Source organism: Protopterus annectens, chromosome 3.part0, assembly GCF_019279795.1.
Source record: "Protopterus annectens isolate FY-2018-M chromosome 3.part0, PAN1.0, whole genome shotgun sequence".
Classification (NCBI taxonomy): Eukaryota; Metazoa; Chordata; order Ceratodontiformes; family Protopteridae; genus Protopterus; species Protopterus annectens.
In genome coordinates this window covers 598,959,644-598,982,644 of record NC_056731.1, presented here as the reverse complement: position 1 = coordinate 598,982,644, position 23,001 = coordinate 598,959,644, and the positions used below count along the sequence as shown (strand labels likewise).

The following is a 23,001-nucleotide window of genomic DNA, read 5'->3' as shown; positions in this document are numbered from 1 at the left end:
CTAACAATCTCCTCTCTCCCACACAACATGGTTTCCGCCAACACCACAGCACCACTACTGCTCTCCTCTCTTTCACAGACACAATTAACCAATACAGAAATAACAACTTCGTCTCAGCAATATTCTTAGACCTATCTAAGGCATTTGACATGGTATCACACTCCTTACTTCTAGACTCTCTGACCTCCCTATCCTTTGCTCCATCTACCATAGCATGGTTTAAAAGCTACCTGGCAGACAGACAACAGTGTGTACAAAGGCAAAACAATCTCCCTTACTCCCAACCACTGTAGGACTCCCACAAGGTTCAATACTATGTCCACTACTTTTCATTATATTCACCAACAACCTCCACAGCTCCTCCCAACATGCCACTCTAATACAATATGCAAATGACTCAACTCTCATCTGCACAGCGCCATCTCTCGCTACTCTGCAAAAACGTACCCAGGAATTCTTTACCTCAGTAGAAAGTTGAATCACCCAGATCCAACTTATACTCAATCCAAACAAGACCAAGTTACTCATATTTGCTCCTAATAAAACTAAAACCACCCAATCCCCTTTTACAATCACGTCCAATAATGGCACTAACATCTCCCGTACTGACAACACCAAACTACTAGGAGTAACTATTGACAAAAAACTGCTATTTGACACCCATATATCACCAACAATCAAAAAAGTCCATAAAAAATGGGTACCTTATATAGACATAAAAAATTCCTATCTGATCAAGCACGCATCACACTCGCCCAAACTCACCTATTTTCTACACTCATGTATGCTGCACCTATCCTTATCAACCCTAGAAAACAGGATCTTGTACAACTAGAGTCCTGCTATAATAAAATTGAAAAATTTGCTAACAACTGTACCTACAAAACCCATCATCAGGCACTAAAAGAACTTAAGTGGTTAGAACTCCTCCAACTAATTAACTATCAACTGATACTAGCCTACAATACAATAAGACATTCTGACAAAACCCCATCCCTAAACAAACTCTTAACCCAGTATACAACAAATCGCCCCCTCTGCTCCTCAGAAAAATCTCTCCTCTGTACCTCTAAAGCCAATAACTCTGCAGGAAAAGCTCTTTTCTTCCACAACATTGCAGAAACTGGAACATCCTCCCCACCTCTCTGACCTCAGCTCCCTCAGCTGTACAGTTCAAAAATTCTCTCAAGACACAACTATTAAACTCCTGGTTATGCCCATGCATAACATAAGACAATGTCCTGAAACTGCATAAAAGAATTGTAGATGCAGTCCCCTGATGTTCTACTAGAAACTCAGCAACTCCCACTGCAGCAGCAATTAATGCAGTCTTCTATTGTTCTGCTACAAACTCAGGTACTCCCACTATAAAACGTAATTCCCTTTTTCAGGTTAAATCTTAACTCTTGTCTTCCTACTAGTAAAGCCATCTTTTATCAGTATCTGCTTGTTTTCTGTTATACACACAGAAACCTGTTTATCATAAATGTAAGCTGATACAAAAACGTGCATTTTAAATGTGATTGTTGAGCTATACTGCAAAATAAGGTGTACATAAATATGTTTATTATTAATCTTAAATAATGTAGAGCGTTACCTACAATGTACGTTTATCTACTTCTGTATAAGAATTTGGAGCTTTTCTCCCCGGGTCTCCGTTATAAATGGACACACATCCAGTTGGACTATCCCTGTTAAGAAATGTAAAATAAAATAAAATAAATAAGATTATTTAATTTCCTGTAGTCCACACAGAACCTGGTGCTGCCATCCTTTTTCAGTACCAGCACCACTGGGGAGGCCCAGGGACTACTGGACTCCTGAATTACCCCTAGTTCCACCATTTCCTGTATCTCCTCCCTCAGGGTCTGTTTGACTCTCTCAGGCACCCTATAAGGGGCCTGTTTAATAGGCCTTTGGGGTCTTGTATCTACATGGTATTGCACTAGGTGGGTGCACCCTGGTTTCCTGCTGAACATGTCCCCAAACTCCTGTTACACTGCTCGGATTTCTCGAACATGGGTAGAGGATAGCTGTTGAGACATTGCTATCCCTTTCACTGAGGTGTCAGTTCGAGCATCACTGAGATCATCAGTCATCAGATCTCCCTCAGACTCCTCCTGCAATTCACAGTAAATACTCAGCACAAGGTCCTCCCTATTATGGCAAGGTTTCATCATGTTAACATGGTACAGTTTGTGTCCCTGCCTCCTGCCCAGCAGTTCTACCATGCAGTCAGCATCAATGACCTTCCCCACCACCTTGTAGGGTCCCTTCCCAAGCTGCTTGCAGCTTGTTGTGTCTGACAGGAATGAGAGCCATTACCTGCTGTCCCACAGCATATTCTCCAGCTTAAGCATTCCTGTCATTCCAGACATTTTTCCGCTGCTGGGCTTCTGCCAGGTTCTCCTGGTCCAAGCCCATGAGTTCCCAGAGTCTTGTCCTGAGGTTTAGGACATATGTCACAACAGACTCCTTGTGGGATTCACACTCACCCTCCCACTCATTATCACATTAAATCTAGAGGTCCCCTCACCCTATGCCCATACAACAAAAAGGGTGAAAAACCTGTGGATTCCTGGGGAACCTCTCTGTAAGCAAATAGATGGGGCAAATACTTGTCCCAGTCCCTCTTAAACAGATCTGCAAATGCATGTAGCATGGTCTTGAGTGCAGAGTTTAACCTGTCAATAAGACCATTAGTCTGGGGATGATAGGGGGTGGTATTTAGGTGTTTCACCCCACAGTACTTCAACAGACAAGCCAGCAGGTCTGACATGAAATTGTTACCTCTGTCAGTCAGTATTTCTCTTAGGAAACCTACCTTGTTGAAAATCTCTAACAAAGCATCTGCCACCCTTTCTGCCTCAATACCTCAGGGTATCTGGTAGCATAATCTACTACCACTAGGATATACCTTTTCCCTCTGGAAATTAGGGTACTCAGAGGCCCCACAATATCCATAGCTACCTTCTGAAATGGCTCAATCACAGGCAAAGGCATCAAAGGAGCTTTCACCTTGTATCCTGCCTTGCCTACCTTTTGGCACTGCTCACAGGTCCTGCAGTACCCTGTTACATCTCTGGAAATCCCAGGCCAATAAAAGTTCTGCACAATATGTCGCTTGGTACATTTTATGCCCATATGACCTGCAAGGGTAATATCATGGGCTATGGCTAGAAGTGCCAGATGGTATGCTCTGGGCACAATCAACTGCTGTAATCTCTCACACTCTAGCCCTCCTACAGGGGTCCACTCTCTGTACACTAACCCTTTGTCCCATTATACAGATTCTCCCTTCCCTTGAGAATCAGGTGCCTCATTAGCTACTTCTCTCAGGCCTTGTAAGGTAGGGTCTGAGAGCTGAGCCTGTCTCAACTCTCTCTTTTTAACCCTTCCCAGCTCCCCTTCCACAGGAAGTCTGGTATCATCTAACAGCGGTGCCTCACTGTCAGTGTGGGTGGTACTACTTACCTTTGCCCTTGCAGTTACTCTGTCCAAGGGACCATTAGTACCCACAAGTAGCTGTGGCTCACATTCAGTCTCACTGCTACAGAGTAGCTCCCTCCCTGAAGTAACCACCTCACCAGTCCTGGCTGCAAGTGTGCGGTCTGTCTGGGTCTCCCCCAGGCTAACAGACCCTCATGCTTGTATCCTAGCCTGACTGCATGAACACATGGCATTGCATTATCAAAATCATTCTCTATCAGGACATCTGCAGGATGGTAGCTTGGTACCCTTGTTGTCTCAAGAAAACCAACTGTTGGCATTCTGTCATTCCCACTTACTTGCTTTCCCACATTTTGTTCCCCACCTTGCCTCCGTGGACATCTATATGCTACATGACCCCACTGTTTGCATTTAAAACATTTAATCTTAGGTCCTGGACTAGTGGCTTCCCTTGCTACTGGTAGATTCTGTTGGGGCAGTCTGGGCTGCCCACCATGGGTTCTCTTAGACCCATGAGCAGCACTAGGTGTCCCTTTCATAGGTGCCGGAAGCTGTTGAAGACTGAGGGGTGACAGGGGCACTTAGTGATCTAAAAAGGGCAATTTTTTATAATTATGTACTACCACAATATACGTTCAATGCCCTTTTGGTGCTTGAGTTAACATTTTCTGATTGGTCTTTCCTATCCCATGGCTGATAACTGCATATTAGCCCTACTGAGAATAACTGTGATCATACCATAGATAATTTGAGGGGACCCATGTAAGGGATGCAGCATTTAGGAACTGCCTCTATCCATTAATTGCATGAGGGGCAATCCTGGAGTACATTTTCTATTACCCATCCTTAGATCCTAGTTGTACTTGAATATGGACAGATGAGCTTTGTTTTATTTTTATGGATAGTCTGTTCTGGAACAGTGGTAGCCTCTGTGATATATATCCATCTCTCCACAACATTCAGTTTTGGACTGAGTATTTGTGATGCCGTTTTACTTACTGATGTTCAATAGGTCCATCTGTATTAGGTCGGAGGATGCCTTGTATGCCAGACATGTCACCTCTAAGCACTCTGTAGGATACTGAGTATAGTTTAGTAAGGTATCTCTGAAGGTATTCCAATTGTTGCATGGGGATGGACAGACACATGCCAAAGTGGGCATTATACAAAGTTATTAACCTAATAATAGCTTTGTAAAGGGGGCAACAACATCTCTAGATCTAGTCATAATCAATTTGTTTATAAGCTGTGCAATCTAGAAAGGCTTTCTTTTAACTCTGGGCACATGTTGGTCAAACGTTAGGTCACTGTACACACAAGTTCCCAAATACCAAACAATTGGGTCAGTTCTCAGAAGGCATTGTCATGATTCTGACACCAGTTATTATTTAGGACAAACCTTCCTGCATGATGGATAAGTAATTTGGGGATTCGATAACTATTCCTAGCTTGCAGTCATCCCAGACTTAGCCGGCCAAAGCCCTTTGGTATTTCCTTTTACTTTTCAGATGTAGAAAAAGTTTCAGCACCGAACCCTTTGGGACCCCATTGGTGACTGGTCTCTTCCCCTATTTTGATCTCCTGCATCCTGTGAGCAAGTTGGCAATTTAGCTAGTGATACAAGTGTTTGCACCTACATTATTCATCTTGTGTACTACACCCGAGTAGGGGATTGTGTCAAAAGGCTTGGCCAGGTCAAGGTAATGTGGTGTTTACTGTTTTACCTTGATCCATTGCTTTGGTAACATGAATAAAGCTTAAAATTTGCCCATGATTTTGAGCCTTTCACACTCTGTTTTCAAACACATTTTTAGGGCCATGCATACATGTATACATTCTTTGATTCACTTTCCTGATTGTATTAAATTATATTCCTTGTATAGCACTAGTTGTTAGAATGTGTTTTAAATTTGTAGTTTTGAACCACCTTCTAGTAAGCAATGAAACAAAATGTATGAACCAATAATGACAAAACTACCCATTTCAGAAAATTCTGACCATAAAAGGCCGCTCAAACTTCTGTCATTACAATTCACCAATATCAGTAAATATACAAAATCTCTGCAGAAGTTAGTTATCTAAATAATTCCACAGTAAAAGGATCTCTAATTAATGAAGAGGTTGCTGCTATCAAACAACTTTATATTTCATTGTTTCATCTACAAATAAAGTGGCTGTTTCCCTTGAAGAATAAATTGCTTATGTTACATTAAAAATGATAAGCTAGTAAATATTGCAATAGGGAATGGATGGCAATGACAGGTTCATAGTTACTAGGTAACTCCTCCAAAGGAGGGCATTAACAGGACTGCAGCATCCACTCCCTTTAAAGTACAGCACAGTACATTATCAGCAATGCAGCTACATACTCTGGAGTAGAACCCAAAGCCTTATGCATCAAAAGACCTATTGTGCTACTAACAATGCAAACAGACGTGGAATAAGCAACACTCAACTTCTCTTCCCCTGAAGATCTCAGCTGCTTAAAACATTTTTTATTTAGCATTTGTTTACCAGGAAGGTCTAACTTGGAACATAGCCAATTTTCAGCAAAGGCCCAGGGAGAAATGCTCCAGATGCATGTCTTTGTGACATTTAAGAAAACCCAAGCACCCAGAGGAAATCCACACAAACACAGGGAAGGCCATACAGACTCTGCATAGAAGGCACCCCAGCCAAGAATCAAACCGGAGAACCTCTTGCTGTGAGGCAACAACATTACCACTGCACCATCCACTTGACACAACTACAGCTCTCAGTTTCGCAGCAGAATAAATCTAAAAAGCCAAAATTTAATTGGGGGGGGGGCAAAGGCCCAAAACTAGGGACACATTTTAAATATTGCTTGTATAAGCTTAGGAAGTTGCTGAAATAGTGTTTTGTGTTACCAAAAAAAATAGGAAGACTGAAACTTAAAGGGCTATCATTATTTTGTGAATTCCGTTATCATTGATTGCCACAAAACCACAAATTTTAAGAGGAACAGACCAAAGTATGAGCCCAATATTCTGTGAAAATCTAGACAGGTGGTGTGGGTAGAGAATGCAGGCTGTTGTATGTACTGGGGCATTTCACACACACACAGACACACACACACACACACACACACACACACACACACACACACACACACACACACACACACACACCACCAGATTCATAAAATAAGCAGATTCTGCCTGATCTAAGAACTGCCACTAAACGAATACCTTAGCTATGTAATGAGGGTAATAAATTGTTAATTCTAGATATGTCAGAAACAACAGTCTAACAAATAGCAAGGAGAAGGTAAACATTTATACAATCAGAAATGAAAGACATAATTTTTTATTTGTACAGATGTGCACAAGTGATACAATCTCATTTCAGTCTGTTGCCACATTACAGATATAATCAAGTAGAAAGCTGTGCATGTCTTTGTGCAATTGCTTTGTCCATCACTCACTGCACTAAAAAGGAGCAAGAAGGAGCAGTGTACTTTGTGTTGTACAAATTAAGAAATGTCCAGGAAGATGTCACACATGATGGTGCATTGTTATACCTCTCCTAATATAAATAGGCTCAACTGACTTCATGTTTGTAGTTGTGTTGTAGAGCAAGTAAACTAATAACAGAATGAGGTAAATGTACAAAGTGAAAAAATAGTATTACAAATAAATAAAAATGAGAGATACTGAACAGGTCGCTGCCGTATATGGTAACAGTGAGAGTTGCTGTAACTACAACTTGTATCTAACAGATTGTTGACAGAAATTAAGAATTAAGAGGAAAAGAGAAATAATTATTAACTGAAATGATTGCTGCCTTATGCTAGTAGGAGTTGGGTCCACCACTGTGAATTAAGATGACAACATTAAAAAAACTGGAAAAAAAGGACAGATATTTCAGATCAAAATATTTTCATTAAATATACAGCTGTCACACTTAGGAATAATGCATACTGACTCATCGGAATAATCAAGAAAATGCCAGTAATGCAGAAATGGATGACCTGGGAATAACAGCACAGGGGCCATTTAAGTAGCACATGCTTTTATTACAGTTTAGGGTAATTTTTTAAAGGGGTAGATGACTATTTTCAGCTTAACATATGAATTTTGGAAGAATCATGAAGAAACAGCAAGGGAAAGATTTCTCATACACTTAGTAACTGCATGCACTCAACATCTGGTAGACATGTTTACAGCTGCCTGGAGCACCAGCTTCATAAAATAAGCAAAATGGAGCAGCCAGCTTCATAAAATAAGCAGAACAGAGCAGCCAGCTTCATAAAATAAGCAGAATGGAGCAGCTTCATAACACCAGCAGCCTTAAGCTTAACTTGACAGCACCAGCTTCATAAAATAAGCAGAACGGCACACAGTAAAATGGAGCACCAACTTCATAAAATAAGCAGAATGGCACACAGTAAAATGGAGCACCAACTTCATAAAATAAGCAGAACAGACCACCAGCTTCATAAAATAATCAGAATGGAGCAGCTTCATAACACCAGCAGCCTTAACCTTACCATTAGGTTGAATCCACCAGCAGCCTTAAGTGGTGGTGAGTCTGGTAGGAAGGAACCACGCACTTTTGTGTTTAAATTTAAATTCACGTTAGTGTGCGTGCATTACAGGTCTTGCAGCTGTGAAAGTGGGGGGCTTTCCCTCCCCCTCACCCTATGGTTCCGGCACCTATGGTCTCTTTCCTGTGCAGTAATGCCCTGCTTGCTAGGTATAGATCTCCCTTCTTCCCCAACTCATCTACAGTAAGGCATTGTCTATCAACTGACCAGAACCTCATGTCCTCAGGAAAAGTGCTAAGGGCTTGTTCCCTCACTAAAAGGTCTGCCAGCCCTTCAACAGTGGTGACCTGACATTCACTTACCCATCTATGAAAATAAGTGCTTAGTTCATCAACATATTCACACACACTTTCATCTGGTTTGCGTCTATGCTCACAAAACTTTTTCCCTATAAGCTTCAGGTGTTAACTGAAAACAATTCTATCAAACAGTTCTTTACAACATTATAATTTAAACAGTCATTATCAGACAGTTTGGAAAGAAGAGTTACAGCTTTACCATGGAGTAAGGGGGGGTCATGAACCATACCCAGAGCCCTTGGTCAACCATCATACTGTTTACATACCCTCTCAAACATATGAATGAAAGGTTTACTATCAGCATTTCGACTCACACTCGGTCGAGCGCACTATGTTCGACAACAGAAAGTCAAACACAGCAATATTGAACTTTAAAAGCAAGCCTAGGAATGGGTTTTAACATGGGTCGAGATAGGGGTGAGGTTTGTAGTTCAGCAATAGCAGTGAACCCCTATCTCGACTCATGTTAAAACCCATTCCTAATATTGCTGTGTTCGACTTTCCGTTGTCAAACATACTGCAGTCGACCAAGTGTGAGTCAAAATAATGATAGTAAACTGAATGAAACTATCAAAATTATCCCCCTCTGTGAATTGTGGAAGAAATTTTCTGACCTTTGTTGCTTCTGGAGTTCAGTTACTCCCTTCCCCATTAACTCCATGACTCTGGTGAAGAGTCAGCATCTCCTTTTCATGCTGCCTCTGCCTTTCCTTCTCCTCAGCTTCCAGGCATAGCAGTTTCTCACTTTCCTCAGTCTCTAGATGCCTCAGACCATCTACTGCCTCTAGTTCCAAATGCTTGGCCTCTAGCTCAAGTATCTTTAACTCCAGATGGATTTTTAAGTCCTCTGTGGAAAGGTTGAGCTGTCTATTTTCTGAGAGTTGTACATCTCCATGGCCAGTCTGATCATCCTCCTGGTTGCTATTCTCTGATGCAGCTGTGACTAAAGTTGCAATCATGTCTGCCTTAGTCAGGTTGGCATGCACCAGGCCTGACACATCTCAGCCAACTGGCCCCTTCTCAGCTTGCCATACTCCTTTGCTGATATGCTTGCCTGCTCTCCCTGACTTACTAAGCTAACAAAAAAAATAAAACAGTTGTGATATGAACTCTGAATGTTCACTGTGTGGCTGATTTAAAGTACAGAAACACATTCAGTGATCACTATACACAAGCATCAGGAATCCAATATCCACACCACTACAAGCCAATTAATATGTGATGTGGCTAATCTCACCACTATCAACCGATTAATATGTGATGTGGCTATCAGTCACTGCCACCAAATAATATGTGATGCCCCTGCACTGGCCCAGTAATCAAGGAGCCTCAATCCTCACCACTAACATCAGTGTGGGACGTGCACATTGGGAGGATGACAAGTACACACACAGTAAAGTACAATTTCCCTTAAGAGCACACAGAGATCACAATCAGTTTGGGGATGGTTTCTTCCTCTCTCTCCAGATCCCCAATAAGACTCCCCAGTGGCACAGCTATAGGGTTAAGATTTCAGCCGAGTGGTCAAGCTAAAACCTCCAGCACCCTCTTTGTCCAACCAGTACTTTGTGTCCCTGTCCAAGTTGCTGACACACACACACACACACACACACACACACACACACACACACACACACACACACACACACACACACACACACACACTTGAGATTTGATTTATATACAAACACACACTCTTGGGGAAGGCTGGCACAGGCTTACCAGCTATTCCCCCTTCTGCCTAGACTGTACGGTAGTACCAGCTGCAACCAACCACTACTTATCAGTTAGTATAAGGCCCTTACAAAGGGTGACCAATTCTACTGTGCAATGTTACTGTTATCCAAATGGTAAGTATGACCAGAACTTTTAAGGCTATTTAGGAGTAGCCTATACAGTATCAACAAACACATATGCAAGTACTCTAAGAGCTTAAACATATCTAACAAACCAGCCACAATTTAAAAGGTATAACTATATTTAATAATAAATAATAAAATCACAAGACAATACTTAATAAATCAGCACACTGACAACAGAGTTCAGAATCACTGGAAATATTTTAAAACAACATTGCAGGACAATCTCACATCAATACAGAAAACATCTAAACTAATCTTACTAAGTTTCTATCTATCTCCAAGAGAAATCACTGTAATCTAAGTCTTATATACAGAGCAACATGCAGACAGAAGTGCTGGGTGAATGTTTCTCTGTCCAGAGACAAATACAAAATGCACAGACTTTCTCTCTGAGATAGTTCTTAAATTAATAATACACATTATTGCTGGGTTAGCTAGATGACATCACTATTTGGCACCTGCCTCTAGTTCCCAGGCTAAACAGATACCAAGAAAATGTAACATGTCTCTATGAAAAATACTTATTTCTTAAAAGTTGACGCTTCTCTCTTAGAAGCTAGCCTGAAACTGGAAGTCTTCAAACAATTAACGCTTTTACATTTTAAGCTTAGTAATTATTTCTGTCTTAAGACAACAGAAAAAAACTCTATCTGTAGACATTCTGTCTTCTAGCTGTGGTAAACACAAACGTAAACTCTTTACTTATTTTCTCAGAGTTTACAAGTTAACTATGTATATCCTAATTTCTACTACAAAAACATACATTTGCACAGGCATATAATCCATATACATTTCTGCTCTTTTCCAGCAGGGTGCACTGTGGTTACATTTTTGAAGCTCAGCACATAACATACAGATTACTTACATTTGTGGACAAGTATATGGATCACATTAATATTTACAATGACACAGAATTATTTACAAAATTCTAGCTAGCTGGCCTGGCAGCCTTCACAAGTACAACATTATGAATTATCCAATTAGAAACACTTTTGCAGTTAAAATAAGTCAGTATAGCTCCATAGTTATGTTTATGACAAACTGAGGGAAAGAAAACTAACAAATACAGTCTGGGTTTCTGGACTCTGCTGGATTTTGGGAAATAAGACACTTAACTGCTCACTCCCATCACATTCACTGTCATTCTCACAAATGGTAATGGTTCCTTCAATCTCTCTTGCATTCCTGAATGAAGAGTATGTCTTCTAATTTAGTGCTCTGTAACCTAGAACCTTATCATTTCTGCACATTTCAATAACACACAGCATGCAATATCAGTTTACTACTCACATTTCCTTTGCTGAGATAAACAGTAACTTGACCTTCATCTCTTATCTCTGTGAACATGGGTGCACCAACCAGCAGGTCTGACAGCCCATCTTTGTTCAGATCAACAGCACATAAGGAAGAGCCAAAATATGATCCCATCTATAATCAATCAAAATAATGACAAAACATTCAGTAGTTGAACACAATGCACAATACTTTCACAACAGCAATATTTGAAAATACTTATTTATTTTATTATACTGCATATAGCGGTACATCTGAAAAATAAGCTTGCGCTCTTCAAAAAAGTTTGGTAATCTGTGTACCACATTGAACTTACCAGTTCACATCTAATCACCAAGACTGTTTTAATGTATAGACTGAGCAATTTGTTTTGAAGTCAGGGAAAGATTGTTTCAGAGTTAGGAAAGCCAGTGGGTAATGAATCTGTCATATGTAATACTGATGTTAAATGTGCTTTCAAGCCTAAAAATGTAACATTAATTCATACCATCAGGCATGTGCTTTTGAAAAGCAGAAGGTCACTCAGAACAAAATGTAAGTCACAGATCATGTCTAAGGGGGTGATACCAAGAAAAGATTCAACTGTTGAAGCCTTTCTGAGTAAATGAAAGTTTGTTACTTATCATGATAGATAAAGGACTATGGTCCATATTCAATTATCTGTAGTACAATTTTGCACAAACAGTAGGACTGCTCAACCAAAAAACTTCCTTGGCTACCAGGAAATATGCCAGAATACACTCAGAAGAAATGGGGCAGCCTTTATTCAATTCCTGTACCAAATGCATACATAGACCATGCAACCATTTTGGAACCGCAAAAAGACAATTTACAAGGAGGAAATCTGGTGCATGCAAACTGCATCTATTTGCTATTCTGGAATGTTAGATACTGATGGATTTATTCAGAAATGACTCTATAGCAACTATTGATATGAAAAAGGATTTGTCCTGAGCATTATCCTGTCTCTAGGAAATATGAGATACACTAGTTTGATAGTCAGAGCCTATAACTCAGAAATGCTTGTGAAAGTAAAAGCCATTATCAAACAGGGTTATTAGTGGTAGAAAATTTAACTGCTGAGCTGATTACTTTGAATAGTGTCAATTTTCCAATATGAGGTACAAGTTCTAAGGAGGAATAGAATTCGTAATGAGAGGTTACAGATAAGATGTTTCCCACAAGAAAAAAATACAATCCTCTAAAAAAACAGGGAGAAAGAGTGAAAACCTGATCAAAAGCTGCAAATGGCTGCAAAATGCAATTTGAATGAAAAATAATTTAAATCAGAGACATATGGACTGTGACAGGTCCCTACTCTGGGTCAGCAATCAAAGAGACTGGTGAGGGACAGTCACTAAGAGCAAAGATGGATTCATTCAGTATTTTCAGATGCAGGTCCCTGCTCCAAGCACAATTTTCCTTAACAGCACACAGGGAACGTGCTCCAGAACTGGGGCTGGACTCTCCTTCTCTCTCCAGACCCACACAAAACTCTGTACTGACCCTTTTGGAACTCTGTGTTCCTGTTCCCAATAGCTGAAACACACAATTGGATATTTCAATTTCATATAAACATACACACCTTGAAAAAGCTGGCTTAGATTTACTAGTTGTGCCCTTTTCTGCCCAGACTCTGAGGTAATCAAGCTGACACCAGTCAGCTACCCTAAGGCTCTTACAGGGAGTATGCAATTATACTGTGTTAAATACTAATACAAATGGTAGGGTGTAAACAAAGCAGCAAGGAATTCAGGAATGGCCACAGTCTGACTAAAACAAGCATAGGTACTCTCAAGATGTTAAAAGTAGCCACAATGAAAGGTATTCAAAATATCTAGCAATAAATAGAAAAATAGAAAATGCGAGAATACTGAATACAATAAACAACAGAGTTTGAATCACATAAATATAAAACATAATACAGTTGGATAGTTTCACACAGTTGCAGAAAAACAATACTGAACTATTCTCATTAAATGTCCCTGACTGATTAAAGAATTACTGTTCCCTGGTTACTGACTAAAACAAGGCAAGATGATGTGTGTTGAGTTGTCTCACCACAGCAAAAGCCAGATGATGTCTGTTGAGTGTCTGTGTGAGATATATATCCTGTCACAAATGTTTCCTGTCAGGTTCCAAAGTGCTGCTGCAAGAGTTACAAAGACAGCAGATGATGGTTAGAGCATGACATCACCTCTGGTCACCTGACTCTGGGCAGCTTCTGAAAGTTATAACAAAATTTTAAACTTTCCACCCTTCCAGGGTTCTCTGATAAACATACACATTTGACCAGTTACAACAACATAACCTAATAAACATGCATACTTACTTACTGTCCCACAGGACCTATTGTTGATGCTTTTTAACACAAGTAACATTACAAATACATTTTTAACTCAAACATCTGTATAAATCAGTGTGATAGTCAAATAACATGAAATACTTTACAAAACTCTAGCTAGCTATTCTGGTATAAGTACACATGTACTGCCTTACTCTCCCTGACACAGACGGCATGACCTCATAACATCACATCTCTCCCTCCTTTGATAATGCAAGCTAGTTTTTCAAATGACCCTAGAAAAATGTTGCTCGAGAGAAATGGGCATGTTTGGGAATACATTAACCCATACCCTGTTTTGACAGCCCATCTGAATTGCTATTGGTGACCTCACTATGGTGCTGCACTGTGATGTCATATGCCTGGAACTCTAGGCTCCACCTTAATAAACTTGGCATTTTGCTAGCTGGCATGATGTAATCATATTAAGGGATTGCAGTTTGTAAATAGTGAATTTCCTTCCATATACATAGGGTTGAAGTTTCTGTAGTGTCCATACTAGACATTATTTTTTCTACAGCTGCATAACATTCCTTCCTGGGTTGGAGTCTATGGCTGAGATATACAAGTGGGTGCTGTTCTCCCCCTTAAGAAATTTGTCTCAATACAGTCTCCACCCCATGTTTTGAAGCATTCACCTGTACAACAAATTAGTTGCTGTAATCTGGACTGGCTAATACAGGGGATCCTCCCAAAGCCTCTTTAAGGTTTTGGAATGCCTGCTTGCAGACTGGGATCCACACTACCTTATTTGGCCTGTTTTTCCTTGTAAGGTCTGTGAGGGAAGCAGATATTGTACTATAATTGGGAACAAACCTTCTATAGTACCCCACTATCCCCAAGAATGCCTTCACTTGTTTTGTGGTAACAGAGGGAGGCCACGCCTCAATAGCTTCCATTTTGCCAGGTTTTGGCCAGATCTTACCACTCCCCACTCTAAGTCCCAGGTATGACACCTCTACCATTCCCACTTACTGGGCTTAAGGGTCATCCCTGCCCTTTTTTAGTCTGCCCAGAACCTCCCTATCATGGTAAGGCTTCATCATCTTAACATGGTAAAATCTGTGCCCCTGTTTCCTGCCTAGCAGGTTTACCATGTAATTAACATCACTGACCTTCCTTACACTTCAACAGATCCTTCCCAAGCTGCCTGCAGCTTACTTGCCTGAAAGGAATGAGCACCATAACCTGCTGTCCCACAGCATACTCTCAAGCTGAGCATTCCTGTCATACCAGACCTTTTTCTGCTGTTGGATTCTTGCCAGGTTCTCCTGGGCCAAGGCCATGAGCTCCCTAAGTCTTGTCCTGAAGTTTAGGACATATGCCACAACAGGCTTCTTCTGGGATTTACTCTCACCCTTCCCACTCATTAAGAATCAAATCTGAAGGCCCCCTCACCATATGTCATTACAGCAACTCAAAGGGTGAAAAACCTGTGGATTCCTGGGGTACCTCTCTGTATGCCAAATATTTGTCCCATTCTCTCTTAAAGTGGTCTGCAAATGCCCGTAGCATAGTCTTCAGTGTAGTTTAACCTTTTCACAAAATCATTAGGCTGGGAGTGGTTTTTAGGTGCTTCACCACACAGCACTTTCAAAGACAAGCTAGCAGGTCTGACATGCAATTGGCACCTCTGTCAGTCAGTATTTTTCTTGGGAAACCTACCCTGCTGGAAAACCTCTAACATTTGCCACCGTTTTTTGCTTCAATAAAGGACAGAGACACTGCCTCAGGGTATCTAGCAGCATAATCTACTACCACCAGTATATACTTCTTCCCTGTGGAACCTGGGGTACTCAGAGATCCCACAATATCCATAGCTACCCTCTGAAATGGCTCAATCACAGGCAAAGGCATCAAAGAAGCCTTGACCTTATCTCCTGCCTTGCCTACCTTTTGGCACTGCTCACAGGTCCTGCAGTACCCTGCTAAATCCCTTGCAATCCAAGGCCAATAAAAGTTCTGCATAATATGTCTCTTGGTACACTTTATGCCCATATGACCTACAAAATGAATGTCATGGGATTTGGCTAGAACTGCCAGATGGTAGGCTCTGGGCAATACCAACTGCTGTATTACCTCACCTTCTAGCAGTGGTCCACTTTCTATACAGTAACCCTTTGCTCCAGTATATAGACTACCCCTTTCTTTGAGAATCAGATGCCTCCTTAGCTACCTCCCTCAAACCTCGTAACGTAGGGTTCAAAAGCTGAGCCTGTCTCAATTCTACCTTTGTGGCCCTTCCCAGCTCCCTTTCCACCAGAAGCCAGGTCTCTTCTAACAGCAGTGCCTCACTCTCAGCCTGGGTACTACCACTCACTTCTGTCCTTGCAGATACCCTGTCCATGGGAACATCAGTACCTACCAGCATCTATGGCTCACTTTCAGGCTCACTGCTACAGGGTAGCTCCCTCCCTAAAATAGCCACCTCACCAGCCCCTGCTTCAGGTGTAGGGTCTATCTGAATCTCCCCCAGGTTACTCAGAGACTCATTATTCATTTTGAACAAGTGCCTCTGGTTTCTCCTCTGCACTTTGCCATTTGATGTTTTCACAATAAATGAATCTGTCTGCTCATTCTTCAAAAAAAGAACTGCTTCATGATGCTTCTCGTGACAGCTCTGCTGAAATCTTCCTCCTGAAAATCAGAAAAAGTCCCGGTTTGTCTCTCAATTTTTTGAATAATTCTGCTTCAGTCTTTCTTGTACCTAAACTTTATCATCAGAGATCAACAAAAAAATTATGAATTCTTCTCTTCACTCTACAACCATCACTAACTGAACACTTGACAGACCAGCACCCTTTCTAGAGTATTTACACATAGGAATGTGTAAAGCAATACGACAGTGTAAATGCTCACAGACTTCATTAAATGCTTAATGGTTTGGACAGTTCTTTTAACATGGCCATTTCATTGTGAATAATACGGACTTGTAAGATGAATCAAATTTCTCCGAAAATCTCCTGAATTGTGGCCTTGAATACTGCAAGCCACTGTCTCAAATAACCACATGCTTGTAATATCAGACAATGTCACATCTTCAGTACACTTCAGTCATCAACAGATATTAAATAAATATACTCTTGATGCTGGATAAGATGTATAGTCCAAGCACAGACTGAGGTCTTGCTAGCACTGAGAACAGCACATCACTGGACTTCTTTGGGTAATTATTTTGATACTACTGACATATATCACAGATCCACACTACTTGTTCTACCTGAAATCATTCTTGGTCAAAACAGCACACCACATGCTATTTAAATACACATTATGTTTCCAAACAAGAGTCATATTCTGTTTAGCATTTCTTCCTTCAGTTGATTCATTGCTATCATCTTCTTTGAACAGGAGGTCTGCCAAACTGCTTACTTTTTCTTTAAAGAAATGAAAAATAAAGCTCAGTTTCTTTATTAGCAGTGTGACCAGTCTTGTTTCTACTGGCCAACTCTTAATGACTGCTTATTTCACCATTCTTATTTCAAGATCTTTCTTATGAAATCTGTGAAATGCTCTTCAAGGCAGTGGTAAAACCCAGTTAACTTCCAGTTCATCTCTGAGAAGGCCTTCTTTCTGTTCCTATAAATAATAGGAATGATATCTGCTACAGCTGCCCTCCAATGTTACAACTCAATTTCAGGTCATGTTTCTGGAAATGCAGTATCATTCTTTGAAACCCATCTCTATCATAAATATATGATTACACTTTTCTAAGATATAAACAGTTTCAGAAAGTTGCTTAATCCATCATATCTTTTCTGAATAAGAAAATGATCTTGACACACATGCAACTGACTGCTCATCTTGAATAATCACTGTACCAACTTCTAAATTAACTTTTTTTTTTTTTTTTACATCAAAATAATGTAATGTAACAACCATCTCTGGTACTACAAAGGTCTGAAATCCTGGTTATGGTCCAGGTGGCCTAGGCTAGATTAGTGACTTCATTAACTGATGAAGCTAGCCAAGAAGACTGGGCATAACCCTTCTGAGGGGGATATTGAGTGGTGACGGAAGCAGATCAGTCATTAAGCCCTGGTGGTGGCCCAGGCTTGGAGTTATTGCCAGGCTGGGCATGCAGTATGGCTGAAGTGTGGCTGCTCCAGCATCTATGGCATATGCATCCTCACAAACAATGCCTCACAGCCTACTTAGCCTACAAATAAATGCTAGCAAGCTGGGAGGTGAGGGCCAGGGAAATGTATCATCTCGGCCACAGTATGACACTGCTGGCTTCCTCACAACTCAAACCAGTCATTCAGAAGGTTATTTCCAGTATAACCAGAGTGGTTGATCTCATCCAGAGGCATTAGACTCATCCAACAAGGGGTAATGTTAAGAGTGTCCCACAGTGTGATATTCCCAAGGAAGACAGCAGCAAAAGATGCAGGAGGATTCTGAAGTCAGCGATAAGCTGGAGAAAAAGAAAATAATAATAAAAATGTAGACGTTGTGGTAACTAATGTTTGAGCAGGTCCAAACCTTTCTCTTGCTCTTTAATCCAGTACTATGTCAAATTATTTTTCCAACAGTACATATACTCAACACAGATTCTGGATAATTCAACAAAATATCCTGGAATATGCTCAGAAATCAAATAATGCTTGTTTGCCCACTAGAGGTGATCTGCTTTCAAGCCCTCTGAAATTTAAACATGATTCTGATCTTAACTCTAACTTTAATCTTACTTTTTTTGTCATTTATTATAAAAAGTAACAGAAACAAAAAACAAATATTTATGTACATTTTAACTGCCACTGTGGAGCTTTTCTCCCTGGGCCTCCACTGAAAATGGGCTCTTCTTGGCCCAGTGGACCTTCCTGGTAAACAAATGCCAATAAACAAATAAATATGTGCGTATATAATTTATTGCTATAGCCTTTGTTTTATCTTCATTAATGTCATATCCCAAAAAGATTTGAAACTTTCTCAAAATGTTCTTCACATGAATTGGCACAGCAATATTCATATTTATGAGAACACATGATTAAGTATTTAAGTATATAAAGAAAAAAGAATTATATTTTTGCAGCTTATGGTATGTGGAAAGGGACTAAAAAGATAATACAAATATTTGAAATTGGAAGCTCATTGTGATGGACATGGAAAGTAAGATGCATGCAATGCTTTACACCCTTTAGCTTTATATACTGGTCAGGTATATTTTTATCAATCAGGGAATAAGTTATTGAAAATAATTATGAAATTATTTGTGAGGGGCAGAGGGCAAGAGGTAATGGAGATAAATTGATCCTACCCAAAGAACAAGGTGGCTTAGGTTTTACCAGATTTAAATTGATACACTATGCGCAGTGAAGCCTCATAAACATATCGCAAGAAGAATGTTATACATTTAAATGAAAAAGAGATGATGATGATAAAACAAGAAGTAAAGGAATCATGGTATTTGAAGTAAATAACTAGAGAGGGAAAATAAAAGATTGGGATGAGGTCAAGAAGAAGTTGTTTGAACTGCAGGTTAGGAACTGCCTTCCCTACCAATCATCTTGTCCCCATAAATATTGGGACTGTTGAACCAATTCATGTGTTGGTGGTTTACTGCCATTGCCTTTGTTTTATCTTCATTAAATTTATAACCCAGAAATACATGAAACTGTTTTAAACTGTTTCACTATACAGAAATGTCCTTTTTGAGATTTATCAAGTACAAAACAATACCATATGCAAATAAGTCTTATTTTCTTGATTAACATTTCATTTACATCCCTAAATTTGTGTCCCTTATTTTCTTTGCCGATGGATGTACATGTAAAGCAGATAAAGTGGAAAGATGGCACTCCTGCTTTGTCCTCTGTTCAAACATAGCTTGTTGGAGGGGAGCCTTACCAATTTAATTCTTATCCCTGGCCCTTGATATAGCCCGTACACTTAACCTTATTTTTATATCAAGGGATGCAGATGCTACCACTGCCGTACTCAAAATCCAAGCTGAGAGTAATGAATGGTTTATCTGCATCAAGACCGATCACCAATTATCGTGCTTTCTTACATTCTGCTTCCCTCAGGAACATCGTCAGTTAATGTTTATTACTTATAACATAGGTAATCATCCATTTATATAAAGGAAAACAAACCATAGTGATGTATTTTTAGTTGCAAGCATTATACATCACTTATAATCTTCTATATAGTCATTATCATTTGAACATTAATAGCGCATTCAATTCCTGCCTTCCCTTAAACCTCATTCCTCCCCTAAAATGCTATTCTGCATGTATTGTTCCCACAATTTAAATTTTTCTATGTAATTTGCTCCTACCCTTTTCTAAAGATACTACTACCAGTTATTTTATTTCTGTTACTATATTCACTATTTCAAGAACTGTTAGTTTAGACTTTGATTTCCATTTTCTAGTAATTGCTTTTTTAGCAGCCACCATAACTAAACTCAAGTAAGGTCTTACTATATCTAGGCAATTTCAATTCTGTATCAGAGATCAAAAATCATTTCCTTAGTTTCACCTATTTGCTCACCCAGTATTTCTGACTGAGTACTCTGCAGTGATTTTATTAAAGTCTGAGAACTCATTACACTCACAATAAATATGTTCTTAATTATATCTTTCTTCCCCCATTATGCCAGCAACATTTGAAACCCACCTGAGGAAAATTTATTTGCAGTCTGTTTGGGGTATAAAAATACCTATGCAAATATTCAAGCATAGATCCTAAATCTTCTAGACTTTGTTAAATATTTGGGAGACATACAAGTATCCTGCCATTGTTTCTTTGTGAACTGCTTATCCAGTCTCTCTTCCAGTTCTTTCTAAGCTCCTTTGATTGCTTCCTATAGCAATCATGAAATGTTTTTATGCTTTACAAAATATCCCTTTTTTCATAGCAGCTTATTTTTTAGATTCTACTAAAAACTACCAGTGCTGGTCTTTCACTTAGGACCTCCCACTACTTTCTCTTTGCCTATACTTTAATATAAATCCTTGATAGAGAAGGCAATCTCTAGCCTGCTGCCAAAATGAATTACTGGACTCCTCCCATTGTGTTACCTTTCCCTCTATAATTATTTGCTTCTAATACCTTGGTCAGTTTTCTACAGTAAATTCCCGACCCTCATCTATTTTTGTACCCCAAATTGCAGTCATCCCTATCTGGAGAATCTTCATTCTCCATTCCCATGTTAGCTTAGCACTTAGGAAATGTTCTGCTACTTTGCGGATATAATATTCTGTATGGTTACTGTTACTGTCCTTAAAGATCTGTATCCAAAATCTGAATCACTCCTTATTTCTTGATATTACCTCATTTCATCATCATCATTATCCCTTTCTATTTTTATTATATATTTCTACTTGTGGTATGTATTGGAGCCATAGCTCTGAAATACCCCTTCCAATCACATAATCCCAAATCATTTTATTCTATTGGATCAAATTATCCAATTTGTCCCTTGCTCTCTTCTCCAAACAGATAAAATCCTTCAATTTGTTAGTAATTGCTATCCACAAATTCTCTGTCGGTTGACAAACATATGTCTAACCTATGTACAAAACTAAAGGGACTAAAAACATTTTAACAGCTTGTATCTTGCTATCCATATCCATAAAACAGAGCTTCCAGTTTCTCAGTTGTTGTATTATCTTTTGTTTATTGTATTTCCACATATCCTTAGGTGCCATAACAGAATGATTTTAAATCCATAATCCTAAGTACTTTATTTTATCATGTCACCATACATATGGGTATTGCAGAACCAATTTGTGTGTGGATATATAGATTACAGCCATTGCCTTTGTTTTATCTTCATTAATTTTGCATCCCAAGAAGACTTCAAACTGTCTCAAAATGTTCCACAACACTGAAATGTCCTTTTCTGGTTTTACCTGGTATAAAGTAATATCATCTGCAAAAAAAAAAAAAGTAAACTTTTCTTGATTACCATACTAATTTTTTTCTTTGCCAGCGGTTCTAAATATATCACAAATAGCAAAAGGAAAAGAGGACACTTCTGCATGGCTCATATGTTCAAACAACTTATCAGAGAGGCACAACCCCACTTTAATGTTTGCCTCAAATCACTCATGTAGCCTCCTAATCAATCATATTTTATCAAGGAATGCAAATGTATCCATTGCCCTACTCATAAAATCCCACATTACTCTGACAAATACTAGCTCTGCTTCAAGACCCACCAGAAGCAGTGGTATTTCCTTACATTCTGCTCCCCTCTGGATCATCATTGTTCTACTAATGTTGTCAAATATTTGCCTTCCCTCCACAAAACCATATCTATCGAGTATGTATGGACTCACTGTTGACATTATTTTAGCAATTATAGACAAACACTTTATAATAATGGTTTAGAATAGAAATGGGTCTTATGAAGCTGGATCTGATGTGTCTTTACCATCTTTAGGTATTACAACCACCACAGCTTTCTTACAGGATGCTGGGTGCTTCTCCTCCTTTTAAAATACTATTAAACAAATCCTTCCAGACCTTTATCACTTCCTTTCCTCCAAGCTTCCAAACTTCCACAGGAATATCATCTATTTCATGCAGATTGGTTGTACATCACCATTTTTATCTCATATCCTCCTGTCCTAGCTACACCTCTAACCTTGGCATAGTTAATTCTTCCATAAACAATTCCATTTGAATGTTTTCTTGGTTTCCAAACTTCTTTGCTTTATATGCATTTTCATAAAATTTCCCAAATATTTTCTAGTACTTGTACATGATCTCTGGTTATTTTCTTTGTTACAGGCTCCCTAAGCTTGGCAACAACTCTTTCTACTTTCTGTTGCCTAAGCTGGTGCGCAAAAAGCTTTTGTTCCCTGGAGTTATTGTCAAAAATACAGTTGCTGAACAGAAATCATTCTAAACTCATGCATATTATCCAAGTAGTCCATTATTTTCTCTTAGTAGTCTGCAATTGTGCCTATTCTTGTTCTGTGAGATTACCCTATTCTGCAATACTTCAACCTTTGTCAGACCCTCTAAATATTCTTCTTACTTCTTAAACATCTCCTTTTTTATTTCTGTCTTATTTTAAACTCCAATTTCATTTTATCCCACACTAACTATATTTTCTGAAGAAATGTCTCTCTTCCCTAAAAACTCCCAAATAATTTCCACTATCAGTTCGTTAAAGTCCTCTCTAACAGACAGGTGGGTAAGTATCAGTGTCTCATTTTTATTTTGAAT

The 23,001-nt window shown here is 39.4% G+C and overlaps 1 protein-coding gene across 3 annotated transcripts in view; it reads right to left on the bottom strand.

Annotated features, from left to right (window-relative positions):
* The window catches only part of ITGA9 (integrin subunit alpha 9), a 5,160,704-nt gene that overhangs the window by 4,083,650 nt on the left and 1,054,053 nt on the right, over positions 1-23,001 (bottom strand). For all 3 annotated transcript variants that reach the window (XM_044065011.1, XM_044065010.1, XM_044065009.1), the window contains exon 9: positions 11,469-11,606. In XM_044065011.1, the coding sequence (XP_043920946.1) occupies positions 11,469-11,606 (138 nt within the window). The remainder of the gene's footprint in view (positions 1-11,468; positions 11,607-23,001) is intronic.